Genomic DNA, 18,683 nt, shown 5'->3' on the forward strand with positions numbered 1-18,683 from the left:
ACATGTCTATTGTGTGCTGCCGTAGGACATCCAGGAAAAATACTTTGGCTTGGGTCAGGAACCAAACGTACCTCTTTGCTCAAGCCCCAGTAATTGGGGATAATCCCTTAAAAAAACATACAAAAGATATTGATGTTACTAGTCATTGACTGGATAGCAACGACATGCAGCTAGGAGAGGGGCAACACACCACGGCCGCAGCCCATCGCATGGAAGGAGGGCAGCCGCTGCTTGGGCAAGACCAGGCTGATTTTTTGGGTCTTCAATATTCTTTTTTTCACTTGGCTTTTGCAGACACATTGAATTGATTGCATGCATATTTTTTTGTATAAGCTCATGTCCAGAGTTAAGAATTAAATTGAAAGTACATTTTGCTGTTCTGATGTGTACAGTCTTTTATTATTATTATGCATTTATATAGCGCCATTTATTCCATGGCGCTTTACATATGAAAAGGGGAAATATAGACAAGTATAATAAACATGTGTAAGACAAGGGACACACAAGTACATAAGGAGAGAGGACCCTGCCCGCGAGGGCTCACAGTCTACAGGCTTTCCAATTTTATGGTGGTTATATGCTTTCAGTAGGGTTAGCTAAAGAATTATTCCTAACAACCTTCCAAAAGGCCAGACAGCATAGCCACGGCAGCCATCGCCTGCCTGGGAGCACTGGCACAGCTCACATACTTTAGTTGGCCAGTCCCATAGAAATTAATGGATTCCCCGAACCCCTTTATACATCAGGCACCTTCTCATTAGCAGTCTCTTATCAGGGAGGCCACGTGAAGCTGTTACTGGTAGTCCAGTACAATTTCTGCTTGCAATGGTGGAGACAATTTCCAGTTAAACAATTGTTGCATTTGTTGTTTTCACTAGATATTTTTCCATCCATAGACATTGCCAAAAATGTAAACAAACAGGATTGCTTTTATCTGTAGTGCATCACATTAGGGTTATTTGCTGTTTTTCTACATTTCCTAAATAAATAGTCATTGTGATAGAGGTTTCCACTGGGAATCTGTATAGACGTAGAACAACCATAATGGCCGACCCTGAGCCGAGCACAAGCAATGAAATGATAAAAAGACGCACAGCTAATTGGAAATGACTGGAGACGATTCCTCAATGATGTCCAGTGTCTGAACTGTCCATTCTTCTGCTGGTCAGGTAGATCTTTATCTCCAGAATGTAGACATGGAAACCCTACAGAGAACAGAGAGTCTGAGATGGCAGCCCACCACGCCACTGTCCGATACGGCAGCCCGCCACGCCACTGTCTGAAACGGCAGCCCACCATACCACTGTCTAATCTGACAGCCCACTGTGCCACTGTCTAATCTGACAGCCCACCATACCACTGTCTAATCTGGCAGCCCACCATACTACTGTCTAATCTGACAAGCCCACTCTGCCACTGTCTATTCTGGCAGCCCACCAGACCACTGTCTAATCTGACAGCCCACCGTGCCACTGTCTAACCTGGCAGCCCACCATACCACTGTCTAATCTGGCAGCCCACCATACCACTGTCTAATCTGGCAGCCCACCATACCACTGTCTAATCTGGCAGCCTACCAAGCCACTGTCCAGAAGGCAGCCCACCATGCCACTGTCTAATCTGACAGCCCACCATACCACTGTCTAACCTGGCAGCCCACCATACCGCTGTCTAATCTGGCAGCCCACCATACCGCTGTCTAATCTGGCAGCCCTCCATACCACTGTCTAATCTGGCAGCCCACCATACTACTGTCTAATCTGACAGCCCACTGTGCCACTGTCTATTCTGGCAGCCCACCAGACCACTGTCTAATCTGACAGCCCACCGTGCCACTGTCTAACCTGGCAGCCCATCATACCACTGTCTAATCTGGCAGCCCACCAAGCCACTGTCCAAGAAGGCAGCCCACCATGCCACTGTCTAATCTGACAGCCCACCGTGCCACTGTCTAATCTGGCAGGCCACCATACCACTGTCTCATCTGGCAGCCCACCATACCGCTGTCTAATCTAGCAGCCCTCCACACCGCTGTCTAATCTGACTGCCCACCATACCACTGTCTAATCTGGCAGCCTACCAAGCCACTGTCCAGAAGGCAGCCCACCATGCCACTGTCTAATCTGACAGCCCACCATACCACTGTCTAACCTGGCAGCCCACCATACCGCTGTCTAATCTGGCAGCCCACCATACCGCTGTCTAATCTGGCAGCCCTCCATACCACTGTCTAATCTGGCAGCCCACCATACTACTGTCTAATCTGACAGCCCACTGTGCCACTGTCTATTCTGGCAGCCCACCAGACCACTGTCTAATCTGACAGCCCACCGTGCCACTGTCTAACCTGGCAGCCCATCATACCACTGTCTAATCTGGCAGCCCACCAAGCCACTGTCCAAGAAGGCAGCCCACCATGCCACTGTCTAATCTGACAGCCCACCGTGCCACTGTCTAATCTGGCAGGCCACCATACCACTGTCTCATCTGGCAGCCCACCATACCGCTGTCTAATCTAGCAGCCCTCCACACCGCTGTCTGACTGCCCACCATACCACTGACTACATGCAGCTAATGTTTCAGCGAGAGATCCTCACACGATACAGGTCACAATGGCCGACCTCTAATAAGGGGCAATAGTCCTATTACACCTACTAACCACAGGATCTGTCAGTGCCGGCAGGGCTGGGAGACGTCACGCTGCTTCTTTTTCAACTTTGTCAGTTTGGCTCAGAACTTTGTGCGCAAAAATGTTAATCCTTATGGTTAATCCTTATGGATCTACTGATCCACCCTCTGAGCTTTTCAGTTGGTCATTGCCTTTAACTTTTTTTCTTAAAAGGACTCTGTCAGCAAATGTTTGGTATGCAATCTGACAGCAGCATTATGTAGGGGCAGAGAGCCCGATTCCAGTGATGTGTCACTTAGGTTACTGGGTGCAGCAGCTGTGATGTAATTAGATTTTTTTTTACCTGAAAGCTGAAAAATCTGCCCCCTCCTACACCACAGCTATCCGCTCTCACACCACATCTGCTTTGCCCACACCACACATACCCCCGCCCACACCACAGCTATCCGCTCTCACACCACATCTGCTTTGCCCACACCACAGCTATCCGCTCTCACACCACATCTGCTTTGCCCACACCACACACCACAGCTAACCCCACACACATACACACATCTAACCCCTCCCACCCCAGGTTCTCAGTGTACATAGCTATAGACAGTGAGCTGCTAATCATTCAAGGGGAAGGAGTCAGACTTGGGCTCATGTCCTGTGCCTGCTGTGATGAGCTACTGCTGCTAAAAGAATCATTACAAGTAACCAACAGGATGGAGCTTGATAAGAGGCATGGCTGAAATATCTGGTTTAGCCCTGCCTCAGGCTGCTGTCAGATTACATGAAACCTCCTGACACTTTAAGGACTCACCTAATTTATGTTTTTTGCATTTTTATTTTTTCCTGTGCTATTATAAAACAGCCAAAACTTTTCTTTATTTTCCCTCTATGTAGTCTGTATGAAGGCTTGCTTTTTGTGGGACAAGTTGTAATTTTTAACATTATTTTACCATATGTAATCAGGGAAAATGGCTAAAAATATTCAAGTACAATAAATTGGTAAAAAAAATAATTCTGCCATTGATTTTTGTGTGATTTTCACAGCACTTGCTGTACAGTAACAATGGCCACCCGAGTCTCCAGGACAGGAATTTCTGATGACAAAGTTGTATTTTTTTTTTACTATGTTAATGGCGTGAAAAATTGTTAACTTAGGTTTGAGACGCCACTTTCTGAGATCCATCACTGGTGCTACATGACTGATTTTTGCACGACAAGCTGCTGTTTTTGTTAATACCATTTCTAGATCGACATGACATTTTCCATCTTATTGCATTTTTTATAGTGCTGCAGTGACAAAAAAAACGCAATTCTAGAGTTTCGATTGTTTTTTCCCTTTTACAGCATTTATGAATTAGATTAATTTTATATTTTAATTCTCTTTTTTTATGGAGACTGCCATACCAAATATGTATTATTATTTTTAGATTTCTTTATTTTAACTGGGCAAAAAGGAGAGCAACTACATTTTTTTCCTATTTTTTTAACTAACATTTTTAAAAACTTTTCATTTACACCTTATTTTATTGAAAAACATTCCCAAAAATGTATTTTTTCCTGCACCTGGTGTCAGTCAGTACGAATGGCTGACAACTGGCCACACAGTGTCTGTATAAAAAACAGCCTGCCATGCACCAGGAGGAGGAGATCCTCTGCATTTCCCATGATGGGAGTGAGGAGGAAAATGGGCCATTGTTGTTATTGGCACTCATGTGACATGTGCTCCTGTGGCTTTATCGTTAAAGGGGTGATCCGGGTCTACTTCATGGGTGTAAGACCTATCAGGCAGGTAGCTGCTAACTGGCAGTACTCACTATTGCACCATCTGAGATTAGGGAAATTTTTTTTTTATTTTTTTTTTTGGGGGGGGAGCAGTACAGTAGCTTAGTGCTTAGCTATGGGGTCCTGGGTTCAAAGCCCACTACATCTGCAAGGATTTTTTCTGTTTCCTGTGTTCTCATGGCTTTCCTTCCTTCACACTCCAAAGACATTCAGACAAGGTCGGCCATGCACTGCACAATCCGTCAGTGCTATATTAGCCAGCACGATACCTGTTCACTGATTTTATTCATTACTTGGAAAAAGTCTACTGTCCTTATGCCGATATTAGCGGTGTCCCCGGACTCAGCCCTCACTGTGACTTCCCCATTACTCGGAGATATCAGGTCTGCTCTCGCATTCCTTACATGCCTTATCAGGATTCTACGTCTTGAAGCCTGCCACCATGGTCTTCACTCAGACTGTCATCATTCCACCTGGCGTTTATCAAGGTCTGTGTAGACCAGCGCTCCACGTCTTTGGTGGCACACCCCTACAAAGACCAAGAAGGTAAAATGGGCTCAAGAGAAAAGACGGCTAATCAAAAGCCTTCCAGTACCGCTGACCTTGGTGACTTGCTCAAAGAGATAGGCTTTTGTGCGGACGCGCTCCTTCATTGCCTCCAGCTCCACCTTGTATTCCTGACTTCTTCTGCGATCCGATTGTCTAGATGATAAAACATAAGTGGAAGATGAATACCTCCTGGTATAATCGTGTATGGAGTGCGGCGGCAGACTTTGTGCTTGTGACTGCAAACTTGTGAATCCTCCCAGCGCACACTGCTCGCTGTGAGGATTTTCCGGTGTCAATGCCAGAAACAGCGGTCATGTGAATGCAAGTATGCGATATGCAAACTCCTGGCCAGAGCCTGACTAGACTAGTTTTGGCATGCTCAATATTAGTATATCGCATGAGGCCGGAAACAGTCTAGTCAGGTTCTGTCCAGTAGTTTGCGTATCGCATACTTGCAGTCACGTGACCGCTGTTCCCAGCACTGACGCCGGAGAATCCTCACAGCGAGCAGTGGGCGCTGGGAGGATTCACAAGTCTGCAGTCACATGGAGTGAGTCACGATGAAATGGTGCCTCCCAAGTACGACACCAGGGAAATGCCATTACCCCTTCAGGTTCTCAACTCCACGTTCACTACTTGCTGCAGGGGTGAGTGACCTCACAGAGAAGAGCACCAGATTCAAGCACTTTATGCAGGACCCCATTCTTACTGTAGTGTGTAGGGGAGAGAGGGGGAGGAGGAGGTGATGCTAGGGGTCTTAGTCTGGTGCCTTTTAAGAAAGCAAATTTTGGATTTTGAAGAAAACAAGTAAAACTTAAGATCACTCTCAATTCAACAAGACTGACATCAAAAGCTTCAAGAATGTAGCAAAGGAAAAAAACAAGTGGCATGGAAGGAAAATGTATGCAAACCTACAGTACTGCAATGTTCAGCCCAGGAGAGCAGTATGTGGGAGGAATCCCTACTGTGTTTCTGAATGGCACAGGAGTATAATTCTCCAGCCCCTTCCTCCCAGCAGAGGCAAGCTGTGGTCACATGGGGCTTTACCACATACAGAAGAAAGGTCTTATCTATTCTTACACAGGAGCATCTCTTGTCTGGTCACCTGCTGGGACTTCTCTTCTCTGATTGGACAGTGCAGTGGGTGGTCTGAAGAAGTGTCGGCAAGTAACATTACAGTCAGTGTGCACAGGGCACTTGCTTGTCTCTGACGCAGCTCCTTCAGACTGCAGGACGGGGGTTGGAGAGCTGCCTTCCTCGCGGACCAAATGTTATCAGCTTGCGGGCCAGATTGGCCAGAGTTTGACACTTGTGACCTAGGGTATTTATTTTTGAACAGCATTTTTTGATATATCGACATGGTGTTTTTTCCTATGTATTGAAATATTTCATTTATACATAGGACTATACTTGCACTACATGTAGGAAAGGGCTTTAACATTTTCTGAGTGACCCCCGCATACTCTGCATTTGGTTCTATTTATTAATTTCTACACCTAAATATTAAAAATTGTATATTTTATTCTATTGGACATTGGCTTCCCACCTATTTTTTGAGCTGCCCATATTACTTTTGGGCTGTATTTGGGAAGTTTTATTGCTTATATAATTTAGGGCAACAAGACTACATCTAGTTCAGTGCAGTATGTCCTAGGGAACTGATGTGTCGGGTTAGTGGGTGGTCAGCAGGACCAGACCAAGTGGAGAAAGAATGGTTGTGGTACTTATGAGCTAAGCTGAGGCCTGATCTAATGAAAATCCTGCACTCCTACATCAGACTGCTCAAGGAACCTCCCAAGTTCTGGTGAAAGTTGCCATTCTCTGTGGACTTACATGGCAGTCAGGGTGGATTTGTGTAACTCCAGCACCCTAGATAACACATCACCCACATTAGTCATCTGTAGGCCTTTACTTACCTCTTCTCTTTCAGCTTCTTGTCTTTACATTCTGCTAAAGGCTTGTGTGAATCCAGTGCTTTAGCCCGCCTGGACACCGCATTCTGCATTGCCAGACATTTCTGCTGATGTTCAAGAAGCCACCTTTCACTCTCCATGGCCTGGTTGTCTCTATCCTGTACAGAAGATCTGCAAGAATGTGAGTCTATATGTGGATTGCGTGCATTATAAATTCTCAGAAAGGTAGCAAGCTTCCCTGTTCCAAGAGTTTCCCATCACAGTGGTGGCATTTTGCTAGGATCATTGGGTGTACGTTACTGCCTGGGTCCCCGCTGATAGGTGGATGCTTAGGTTCTATTCGCATCTGCTTTATAGATTGCTTTGTAAACTGAAACCACGACATAGCGTTGGATCTGTCCACGTCGCAGACCTGTGCCTTTTTTCAAGCGCTATTTAACCTGTAAAAATGCTAAAGGGAATGGATGTCCTTATTCTTTTTCCTGGTGTCTTACATGAATTTCGAGGTTTTAATCCCATGTATAGCGTAAAACACCTAAAACTTTACTACGAAAACCTGTTCTTGAGAAAGCGCACATGCAGACAAGACCTCCGTAGGCCATTCTGGAGCATTACCCCGCACGAGAACTTGCTATGTTGTAGAATAAAACAATATGACAAGTGCCACAGATTATGTTATCCTGCACCGCTGCTCGCATGTCACTGGGCACCACAATGGAGTCTCAGCCGCGGAATCAGAAATGCTGATCTCTGGAATACTGTGTGAGAACAGTGTATCTGGAGATAGAGCAAGAAAGCCATTGGCACGATGTTACCAGACTCCAGACCTCACAGAGAACATCAGAACTGAGACCCATCATACCCAGGACACACACATAAAATGGGCTCCAGCTACAAATAGAGACAGTATTTTGTGGTGTTCTCTCAATCTGAACTGGTGAGCCAAGGGTTGGTTTCCCATAGAACTTTTCATTACCTGATGGCCATTTCCCGCCTCTTGGTGCAATCTGTAATGTAAACTGGAAGAGTGTTGGCTGATAAGCTGGAAAGACTCGCCATGAATCTGCGAGGAGGCATCTCTGTTGGGTCTTTCTGTAGGAACAGAAACACGTGACACATCCTACACAAACTCAGGTCCTCAGATGATCAATCCACTGAATCTTAAAGAAGCACTTGCAGCAAAATTTGTATCCCGTAATATACTGCTATCATATTATATGGCATTGTGCATTTAAAATTGCTCATTTTGCCTTTACCTAGTTAATTCTTCTTTTTTCATTAGGTCTATGACATCATGTGATTAAAAACTGATTAACTGAATCCTTCTAAGGTCTATGTAGAAACAGGAAGTCTGCATGAGTCATCAGTCATTGCAAAAGTCCCTGGCAGGGGGAGGTGCGGAGCAGCTGGGTCAAGAGATGAAGAGAGGGTGATATGGCTCAGTATCCTGCAACACTCGTCCTCACCTCCCATGTATCACATGTGGATCAGTATCCTGCAGCGCTCGTCCTCACCTCCCATGTATCACATGTGGATCAGTATCCTGCAACGCTCGTCCTCACCTCCCATGTATCACATATGGATCAGTATCCTGCAGCGCTCGTCCTCACCTCCCATGTATCACATGTGGATCAGTATCCTGCAGCGCTCGTCCTCACCTCCCATGTATCACATGTGGATCAGTATCCTGCAGCGCTCGTCCTCACCTCCCATGTATCACATGTGGATCAGTATCCTGCAGCGCTCGTCCTCACCTCCTATGTATCACATGTGGATCAGTATCCTGCAGCGCTCGTCCTCACCTCCCAGGTATCACATGTGGATCAGTATCCTGCAGCGCTCGTCCTCACCTCCCAGGTATCACATGTGGATCAGTATCCTGCAGCGCTCGTCCTCACCTCCCATGTATCACGTGGATCAGTATCCTGCAGCGCTCGTCCTCACCTCCCATGTATCACATGTGGATCAGTATCCTGCAGCGCTCGTCCTCACCTCCCATGTATCACATGTGGATCAGTATCCTGCAGCGCTCGTCCTCACCTCCCATGTATCACATGTGGATCAGTATCCTGCAGCGCTCATCCTCACCTCCCATGTATCACATGTGGATCAGTATCCTGCAGCGCTCGTCCTCACCTCCCATGTATCAAATGTGGATGAGTATCCTGCAGCGCTCGTCCTCACCTCCCATGAATCACATGTGGATCAGTATCCTGCAGCGCTCGTCCTCACCTCCCATGTATCACATGTGGATCAGTATCCTGCAGCGCTCGTCCTCACCTCCCATGTATCACATGTGGATCAGTATCCTGCAGCGCTCGTCCTCACCTCCCATGTATCACATATGGATCAGTATCCTGCAGCGCTCGTCCTCACCACCCATGTATTACATGTGGATCAGTATCCTGCAGCGCTCGTCCTCACCTCCCATGTATCAAATGTGGATCAGTATCCTGCAGCGCTCGTCCTCACCTCCCATGTATCACATGTGGATCAGTATCCTGCAGCGCTCGTCCTCACCTCCCATGTATCACATGTGGATCAGTATCCTGCAGCGCTCGTCCTCACCTCCCATGTATCACATGTGGATCAGTATCCTGCAGCGCTCGTCCTCACCTCCCATGTATCACGTGGATCAGTATCCTGCAGTGCTCATCCTCACCTCCCATGTATCACATGTGGATCAGTATCCTGCAGCGCTCGTCCTCACCTCCCATCTATCACATGTGGATCAGTATCCTGCAGCACTCGTCCTCACCTCCCATGTATCACGTGGATCAGTATCCTGCAGCGCTCGTCCTCACCTCCCATATATCACATGTGGATCAGTATCCTGCAGCGCTCGTCCTCACCTCCCATGTATCACCTGTGGATCAGTATACTGCAGCGCTCGTCCTCACCTCCCATGTATCACCTGTGGATCAGTATCCTGCAGCGCTCGTCCTCACCTCCCATCTATCACATGTGGATCAGTATCCTGCAGCGCTCGACCTCACCTTCCAAGTATCTAAGTTGGATCAGTCCTTACCTCCCATGTATGTTATATAAGAGGTGAAGGGGAGTCATCTCACCAGTCTCAGTAGAATTCCAATGTTCATCCACGTACAGAGCTGCCCTGATCAAAGGCATTGTCCATTGCAAAGAGAAAGAGGGAGTAGTCTCCAGCGCGGTAATGTTACCATGACTAAGATCTGAATGGTCGAAACGCGTCGGCTGATTACCAGGGACCTCAGTTCTTATATGTATAAATCTAAGAATAATTTTTTAAAAAATGTCCTTAATAAAGATGGAATTTTAACTTCATGAACATCCGTGCTGGATACTCCCTCTTTTACTTTGCATGTATGTTATATGGATCACCATAGTGAAGAAAGCGGATAGGCACTGACCGTACCGCGCAAAATAATCCTTTATTGTGGCATCATCATACCAACAGACGACGATCGTTTCGTGCTACATAGCGCTACTACAGGTCATATGACAGGTGATATGACCTGTAGTAACGCTATTTGGCGCGAAACGATCGTCGTCTGTTTTCTGCTCCATTGTTTTATCTGCCTGCTGTTGGTATGATGATGCACAATAAAGGATTATTTTGCACGGTACGGTCAGTGCCTATCCGCTTTCTTCACTATGGATATACAGAACTTTTTTCATTGGAAGTGGCACCTGTAATCCCTGGTGTGTGTGCAGCTTCATTATCCCGAGGTTATACAGCTGTGCCAGATTCCTGTTTCTTCTCTATGGTACGTGTTACATGGATCAGTATCCTGCAGCACTCATCCTCACCTCCCATGTATCTTAGGTGGATCAGTATCCTGCAGCGCTCATCCACACCTCCCGTGTATCAGTATACTGCAGCGCCTGTCCTCACCTCATATGTATCTTACGTGGATCAGTATCCTGCAGCACTCATCCTCACCTCCCATGTATCTTAGGTGGATCAGTATCCTGCAGCGCTCATCCACACCTCCCGTGTATCAGTATCCTGCAGCGCGTCCTCACCTCATGTGTATCTTACGTGGATCAGTATCCTGCAGCGCTCTTCCTCACCTCCCATGAATCTTATATGGATCAGTATCCTGCAGCGCTCATCCACACCTCCTGTGTATCTCATGTGGATCAGTATCTTGCAGCGCTCGTCTTCACCTCATATGTATCTTAGGTGGATCAGTATCCTGCAGCGCTCGTCCTCACCTCCCATGAATCTTACGTGGATCAGTATCTTGCAGCGCTCGTCCTCACCTCCCATGTATCTCAGGTGGATCAGTATCCTGCAGCGCTCGTCCTCACCTCCCATGTATCTCAGGTGGATCAGTATCCTGCAGCGCTCATCCCTACCTCCCATGTATCTTATGTAGATCAGTATCCTGCAGCGCCTGTCCTCACCTCATGTGTATCTTACGTGGATCAGTATCCTGCAGCGCTCGTCCTCACCTCCCATGTATCTCAGGTGGATCAGTATCCTGCAGCGCTCGTCCCTACCTCCCATGTATCTTACGTGGATCAGTATCCTGCAGTGCTCGTCCTCACCTCCCATGAATCTTATGTGGATCAGTATCCTGCAGCACTCGTCCTCACCTCCCATTAATCTTATGTGGATCTGTATCCTGCAGCGCTCGTCCTCACCTCCCATGAATCTTATGTGGATCAGTATCCTGCAGCGCTAGTCATCACCTCATATGTATCTTATGTGGATCAGTATCCTGCAGCGCTCGTCCTCACCTCCCATGTATCACATATGGATCAGTATCCTGCAGCGCTCGTCCTCACCTCCCATGTATCACATGTGGATCAGTATCCTGCAGCGCTCGTCCTCACCTCCCATGTATCACATGTGGATCAGTATCCTGCAGCGCTCGTCCTCACCTCCCATGTATCACATGTGGATCAGTATCCTGCAGCGCTCGTCCTCACCTCCTATGTATCACATGTGGATCAGTATCCTGCAGCGCTCGTCCTCACCTCCCAGGTATCACATGTGGATCAGTATCCTGCAGCGCTCGTCCTCACCTCCCAGGTATCACATGTGGATCAGTATCCTGCAGCGCTCGTCCTCACCTCCCATGTATCACGTGGATCAGTATCCTGCAGCGCTCGTCCTCACCTCCCATGTATCACATGTGGATCAGTATCCTGCAGCGCTCGTCCTCACCTCCCATGTATCACATGTGGATCAGTATCCTGCAGCGCTCGTCCTCACCTCCCATGTATCACATGTGGATCAGTATCCTGCAGCGCTCATCCTCACCTCCCATGTATCACATGTGGATCAGTATCCTGCAGCGCTCGTCCTCACCTCCCATGTATCAAATGTGGATGAGTATCCTGCAGCGCTCGTCCTCACCTCCCATGAATCACATGTGGATCAGTATCCTGCAGCGCTCGTCCTCACCTCCCATGTATCACATGTGGATCAGTATCCTGCAGCGCTCGTCCTCACCTCCCATGTATCACATGTGGATCAGTATCCTGCAGCGCTCGTCCTCACCTCCCATGTATCACATCTGGATCAGTATCCTGCAGCGCTCGTCCTCACCACCCATGTATTACATGTGGATCAGTATCCTGCAGCGCTCGTCCTCACCTCCCATGTATCAAATGTGGATCAGTATCCTGCAGCGCTCGTCCTCACCTCCCATGTATCACATGTGGATCAGTATCCTGCAGCGCTCGTCCTCACCTCCCATGTATCACATGTGGATCAGTATCCTGCAGCGCTCATCCTCACCTCCCATGTATCACATGTGGATCAGTATCCTGCAGCGCTCGTCCTCACCTCCCATGTATCACGTGGATCAGTATCCTGCAGTGCTCATCCTCACCTCCCATGTATCACATGTGGATCAGTATCCTGCAGCGCTCGTCCTCACCTCCCATCTATCACATGTGGATCAGTATCCTGCAGCACTCGTCCTCACCTCCCATGTATCACGTGGATCAGTATCCTGCAGCGCTCGTCCTCACCTCCCATATATCACATGTGGATCAGTATCCTGCAGCGCTCGTCCTCACCTCCCATGTATCACCTGTGGATCAGTATACTGCAGCGCTCGTCCTCACCTCCCATGTATCACCTGTGGATCAGTATCCTGCAGCGCTCGTCCTCACCTCCCATCTATCACATGTGGATCAGTATCCTGCAGCGCTCGACCTCACCTTCCAAGTATCTAAGTTGGATCAGTCCTTACCTCCCATGTATGTTATATAAGAGGTGAAGGGGAGTCATCTCACCAGTCTCAGTAGAATTCCAATGTTCATCCACGTACAGAGCTGCCCTGATCAAAGGCATTGTCCATTGCAAAGAGAAAGAGGGAGTAGTCTCCAGCGCGGTAATGTTACCATGACTAAGATCTGAATGGTCGAAACGCGTCGGCTGATTACCAGGGACCTCAGTTCTTATATGTATAAATCTAAGAATAATTTTTAAAAAAATGTCCTTAATAAAGATGGAATTTTAACTTCATGAACATCCGTGCTGGATACTCCCTCTTTTACTTTGCATGTATGTTATATGGATCACCATAGTGAAGAAAGCGGATAGGCACTGACCGTACCGCGCAAAATAATCCTTTATTGTGGCATCATCATACCAACAGACGACGATCGTTTCGTGCTACATAGCGCTACTACAGGTCATATGACAGGTGATATGACCTGTAGTAACGCTATTTGGCGCGAAACGATCGTCGTCTGTTTTCTGCTCCATTGTTTTATCTGCCTGCTGTTGGTATGATGATGCACAATAAAGGATTATTTTGCACGGTACGGTCAGTGCCTATCCGCTTTCTTCACTATGGATATACAGAACTTTTTTCATTGGAAGTGGCACCTGTAATCCCTGGTGTGTGTGCAGCTTCATTATCCCGAGGTTATACAGCTGTGCCAGATTCCTGTTTCTTCTCTATGGTACGTGTTATATGGATCAGTATCCTGCAGCACTCATCCTCACCTCCCATGTATCTTAGGTGGATCAGTATCCTGCAGCGCTCATCCACACCTCCCGTGTATCAGTATACTGCAGCGCCTGTCCTCACCTCATATGTATCTTACGTGGATCAGTATCCTGCAGCACTCATCCTCACCTCCCATGTATCTTAGGTGGATCAGTATCCTGCAGCGCTCATCCACACCTCCCGTGTATCAGTATACTGCAGCGCCTGTCCTCACCTCATATGTATCTTACGTGGATCAGTATCCTGCAGCACTCATCCTCACCTCCCATGTATCTTAGGTGGATCAGTATCCTGCAGCGCTCATCCACACCTCCCGTGTATCAGTATCCTGCAGCGCCTGTCCTCACCTCATGTGTATCTTACGTGGATCAGTATCCTGCAGCGCTCTTCCTCACCTCCCATGAATCTTATATGGATCAGTATCCTGCAGCGCTCGTCTTCACCTCATATGTATCTTAGGTGGATCAGTATCCTGCAGCCTCGTCCTCACCTCCCATGAATCTTACGTGGATCAGTATCCTGCAGCGCTCGTCCTCACCTCCCATGTATCTCAGGTGGATCAGTATCCTGCAGCGCTCGTCCTCACCTCCCATGTATCTCAGGTGGATCAGTATCCTGCAGCGCTCATCCCTACCTCCCATGTATCTTATGTAGATCAGTATCCTGCAGCGCCTGTCCTCACCTCATGTGTATCTTACGTGGATCAGTATCCTGCAGCGCTCGTCCTCACCTCCCATGTATCTCAGGTGGATCAGTATCCTGCAGCGCTCGTCCCTACCTCCCATGTATCTTACGTGGATCAGTATCCTGCAGTGCTCGTCCTCACCTCCCATGAATCTTATGTGGATCAGTATCCTGCAGCGCTCGTCCTCACCTCCCATTAATCTTATGTGGATCTGTATCCTGCAGCGCTCGTCCTCACCTCCCATGAATCTTATGTGGATCAGTATCCTGCAGCGCTAGTCATCACCTCATATGTATCTTATGTGGATCAGTATCCTGCAGCGCTCGTCCTCACCTCCCATGTATCTTATGTGGATCAGTATCCTGCAGCGCTCGTCCTCACCTCCCATGTATCTCAGGTGGATCAGTATCCTGCAGCGCTCGTCCCTACCTCCCATGTATCTTATGTAGATCAGTATCCTGCAGCACTCATCCTCACCTCCCCGGTCATTAGAGGTTTCTTATGCGTCACATTATGTATGAAGGCCATGTTGCAGACCGACCGGCTGTTCTTACCTGGGCATCATGCAATCTGCTGCGTCTCTTGGATCGGAGACTGGTTGTGCGCAGATTGAAAGGATTTGTCTCGGTCTGTTCTCGCATTCTCTGATTTTTAAAACAGCTTTTTTGGAAATTACGATGCAGCCTCTGGAAGTCAGGGGCACAAGAGTTTATCTGGGGCTTGAATGTCAGGTCCTGCTGTAAGAAGCCCAGGTGCTGCTGCTTGGTTCTCCATGAAGCTCTGGATTGTGGGTCCCGGGTGTCTCGGCTCAGTGGGACTGGGGCTGAAGAACTCTCCAGCAGCTTTTTTGCTCGTATATGACTGTTAATCTTTTGTAACATTTTTGACTCTGAAGAGAAAAACAAATTGATCAGGACAATGTTGATCTGAGGAGCCTAAGCTTGATCCTATCCCTACTGCACTACTCACCTCTGAGCCCGTCACTGACAGTGGGGTCTAAAACAGATTTAGGAATAGGCCTCTTTCTGCTTGGCACCTCGGCGGTGAAGGCACTTGCCACTTGTCGTCTCTTGTCTTTTACCAGGAGTTGGAATGGCTTTTGCATGGACAGAAGATGATGGCTCCTTCTCTGGATAGCAGTTTTCTTTCTCTTTTCATTCTGCTCCATTATCTCCTTGTACATAGGTAAGAAGACGTGAGCAGGTGCTGGCTGGGCGCGGAACTGCTTCAAACATTCAGCGTCATCGGCACTCTGCCCATCCTGCAGGTCGGCCCAGGTCTGAGGCTGTAGCATCTTCCTTTTCTCTGCTTCTCGCAGCATCATTTGGAAAGGTTGGGGAACCGTGAACTCAGGCACTTTACGGAAGGTGTTGGCCTTTGGTTTGGAAGCTGGCTCTGTACTATAAGAAGAGAAGTCAGTAAGCTCTAGTATACTAAGGATGAAAGAGTACATACTCCGAGCTGTGGGGAGGAGGTCTCAGGAGAATATAGACTCCATGGAATCAATGCTGCGCTAAAAATAAATAATAACCCTATAATCAGCTGCCAAACCTTGTACAAGGTGTGGAGCACTCTACCCATCCTATAGCTTTTTTACCTTATGTTACCTGTCATCACATTATGGCTTCCTACTTAAAGGGGTTATCCACTACAAGGCCAACTCCTACTTTATCTAAATGTTCAGCCCTGACAAATTAATAAAGCCTATAATACAGCCTATACTCATCTTCCGTGCCGGCGTCGTTTCAGCGGTGTTGGCATTCCAGGTCCCTCGTGCGGCTGTTGTGACCCCAGCGTCCAATCAACACTGACGTCACTGCCCTCCCCTTCGAACAAATCGAACATGAACTGTATGTCTGGGCTGAAGCTGATTGGGTGCTGGAGTCATGTGTCACACCAACAGTACAGGAGAGCAAGTGCCCACACCGAGGGAACGGTGACAGCGCGGGAGGCAAGTATAAGATTTTTTATTTTAATCGGGGCCAAGTGTGGGGTATGACAAGTTGTCCAAGTAGTCCCCCTCTTTCTCCTCCAGGTTCCTCCCGTCCCTATCCCTATCTCCTCCAGGTTCCTCCCTTGTCCTCTCCCTCTTTCTCCTTAAGGTTTCCCCCCTGTCCTCCCTCCTCTTTCTCCTCCGGGTTCCTCCCCCCATCTTTCTCCTCCGAGATCCCCCCCAATATTTCTCCTATGGGGGTCCACCCCTCTTTCTTCTCCGGGTTCCTCCCCTCTTTCTCCTCTGGGTTCCCCCTTCATCTTTCTCCACCTGGTTCCTCCCCTATCCCCCCTCTTTCTCCTCCAGGTTCCTCCCCTATCCTCTCCCACTTTCTCCTCCAGCTTCCTCCCGTCCTTAACTCTATCTCCTCCAGGTTCCTCCCCCCATCTTTCTCCTCCGAGATCCACCCCCCCCATATTTCTCCTACGAGGTCCTCCCCTCTTTCTTCTCTGGGCCCCCCCCCTTTCTCCTCCGGGTTCCCCCTTCATCTTTCTCCTCCGGGTTCCTCCCCTATCCCCCCTCTTTCTCCTCCAGGTTCCTCCCCTATCCTCTCCCACTTTCTCCTCCAGCTTCCTCCCGTCCTTAACCCTATCTCCTCCAGGTTCCTCCCACCCATCTTTCTCCTCCGAGATCCACCCCCCCATATTTCTCCTACGAGGTCCTCCCCTCTTTCTCCTCTGGGTTCCCCCCCCCTTTCTCCTCCGGGTTCCCCCCTCCATCTGTCTCCTCCGGGTTACTCCCCTATCCCCCCTCTTTCTCCACCAGGTTCCTCCCGTATACCCCCCTCTTTCTCCTCTGGGTTCAAATGACATGGCTTCCAGGTGCTCAAGTGCTCAGCACCTCTGCAAATTCTTCCAGGACTGCTGGAGTTATTCCAGGTGAAGACCTGATAAAGCAGCAGAGAGAATGGCTGGGGGGAGGGGGTTAACAGGGTGAGGAATCCCAGGCGTAACACATTCTGGTTTATTTTCCAAATGTTTCTCTTCTTCAAAGGTTGAATCAGAATAAGAGGCCTTTGACAGCGTCTGCGGCTGCTCATCTTTGAGGGGACAACCAAATTATAGGGTTAACTGCAATCAGATTCCCGTTTCCAGCTGTGTCAGGATGTCACCAAACCTGAGATTGTCCTCTGGACCTCCAGTCATGTGATTTGCTGCAGACACCCGGCCACTGAAGTTACTCACGTCTTGGTCAGAACTGGCCTGTTCCATGCTTCATGCAGATAAGTCGGCTCCTGCAGGATGAGGCTGCTCTTTATCTTCAGATCTTGCATCATCTCCATCACATCCTCCTCCGCTATCTGGTCATCTGGATCCTGACGCCAGGCCATGGTGAATCCTACAGAGCAGCATGCACAGCACAGGTCACCCCACTGGACAGAGAGCCATCACCCCCACAACACTGGCAGCCAAGGTGGGCAGCCCTCCTTCCGCCGCCTCAGGGCCGTGCTCCCCGGACCCTTGCCCGTCCTCTGACCCGTCCTCACCCAGACCCTCGCCCGTCCTCAGGGCCATGCTCCCCGGACCCTCGCCCTTCCTCAGGGCCATGCTCCCCGGACCCTTGCCCATCCTCCCCCGACCCTCGCCCATCCTCTGACCCGTCCTCCCCCGGACCCTCGCCCGTCTTCTGACCTGTCTTCTCCTGGACCCTCGCCCGTCCTCAGGGCCATGCTCTCCCGGACGGACCCTCTCCCGTCCTCAAGGCCATGCTCCCCCGGACCATCACCCATCCTCAGGGCCATGCTCGCCCGGACCCTCGCCAGTCCTCAGGGCCATGCTCCCCCGGACCCTCGCCAGTCCTCAGGGTCATGCTCCCCATCCTCTGACCCGTTTTTTTTACGGACACTCGCCCATACTCTGACCCACCATCCCCCGGACACTTGCCCATCATCTGACTTGTCATCCCCGGACACTGGTCCATCCTCTGACCCGCCATACCCCGGACATTCACCCATCCTCTGAACCGTCCTCCCCGAGACCCTCGCCCGTCTTCTGACTCGCCCTCCCCGGACCCTCGCCGGTCCAGTGACCCGTCCACCCCCGTACCCTCACTGGTCCTCCAGTCTCACCAATTCAGTGCTGCTCTATCGTGTTGCATACTGACAAACCACGCCCCTCGCACGCTTAGTTGGGAACGCGTTACTATGGAAATTAACATCCTTGAACACATATTGGCTGCTGAA

The 18,683-nt window shown here is 49.0% G+C and overlaps 1 protein-coding gene across 4 annotated transcripts; it reads right to left on the minus strand.

Annotated features, from left to right (window-relative positions):
* Positions 1-377: 377 nt before the first annotated feature.
* Positions 378-18,676, minus strand: FAM161B (FAM161 centrosomal protein B). Of its 4 annotated transcripts, none has more exons than XM_073586754.1 (9): positions 18,570-18,676; positions 17,686-17,839; positions 15,478-15,908; positions 15,063-15,397; positions 7,844-7,959; positions 6,871-7,038; positions 5,008-5,107; positions 4,814-4,934; positions 378-1,205 (listed from the first exon to the last, which is right to left on the minus strand). In XM_073586754.1, the coding sequence occupies exons 2-8, from the start codon at positions 17,829-17,831 to the stop codon at positions 4,818-4,820; spliced, it is 1,413 nt and encodes a 470-aa protein (XP_073442855.1). In that variant the 5' UTR covers positions 17,832-17,839; positions 18,570-18,676; the 3' UTR covers positions 378-1,205; positions 4,814-4,817. The 4 variants fall into 4 exon arrangements, with proteins under 4 accessions (XP_073442855.1, XP_073442863.1, XP_073442845.1 ...); XM_073586762.1 differs by having other exon boundaries at positions 4,810-4,934; XM_073586744.1 differs by having other exon boundaries at positions 378-4,934.
* Between the last annotated feature and the right edge of the window lie 7 nt (positions 18,677-18,683).

The sequence above is a fragment of the Dendrobates tinctorius genome, unplaced genomic scaffold, assembly GCF_039654945.1.
Source record: "Dendrobates tinctorius isolate UK_male_01 unplaced genomic scaffold, ASM3965494v1 ptg000010l, whole genome shotgun sequence".
NCBI lineage: Eukaryota > Metazoa > Chordata > Amphibia > Anura > Dendrobatidae > Dendrobates > Dendrobates tinctorius.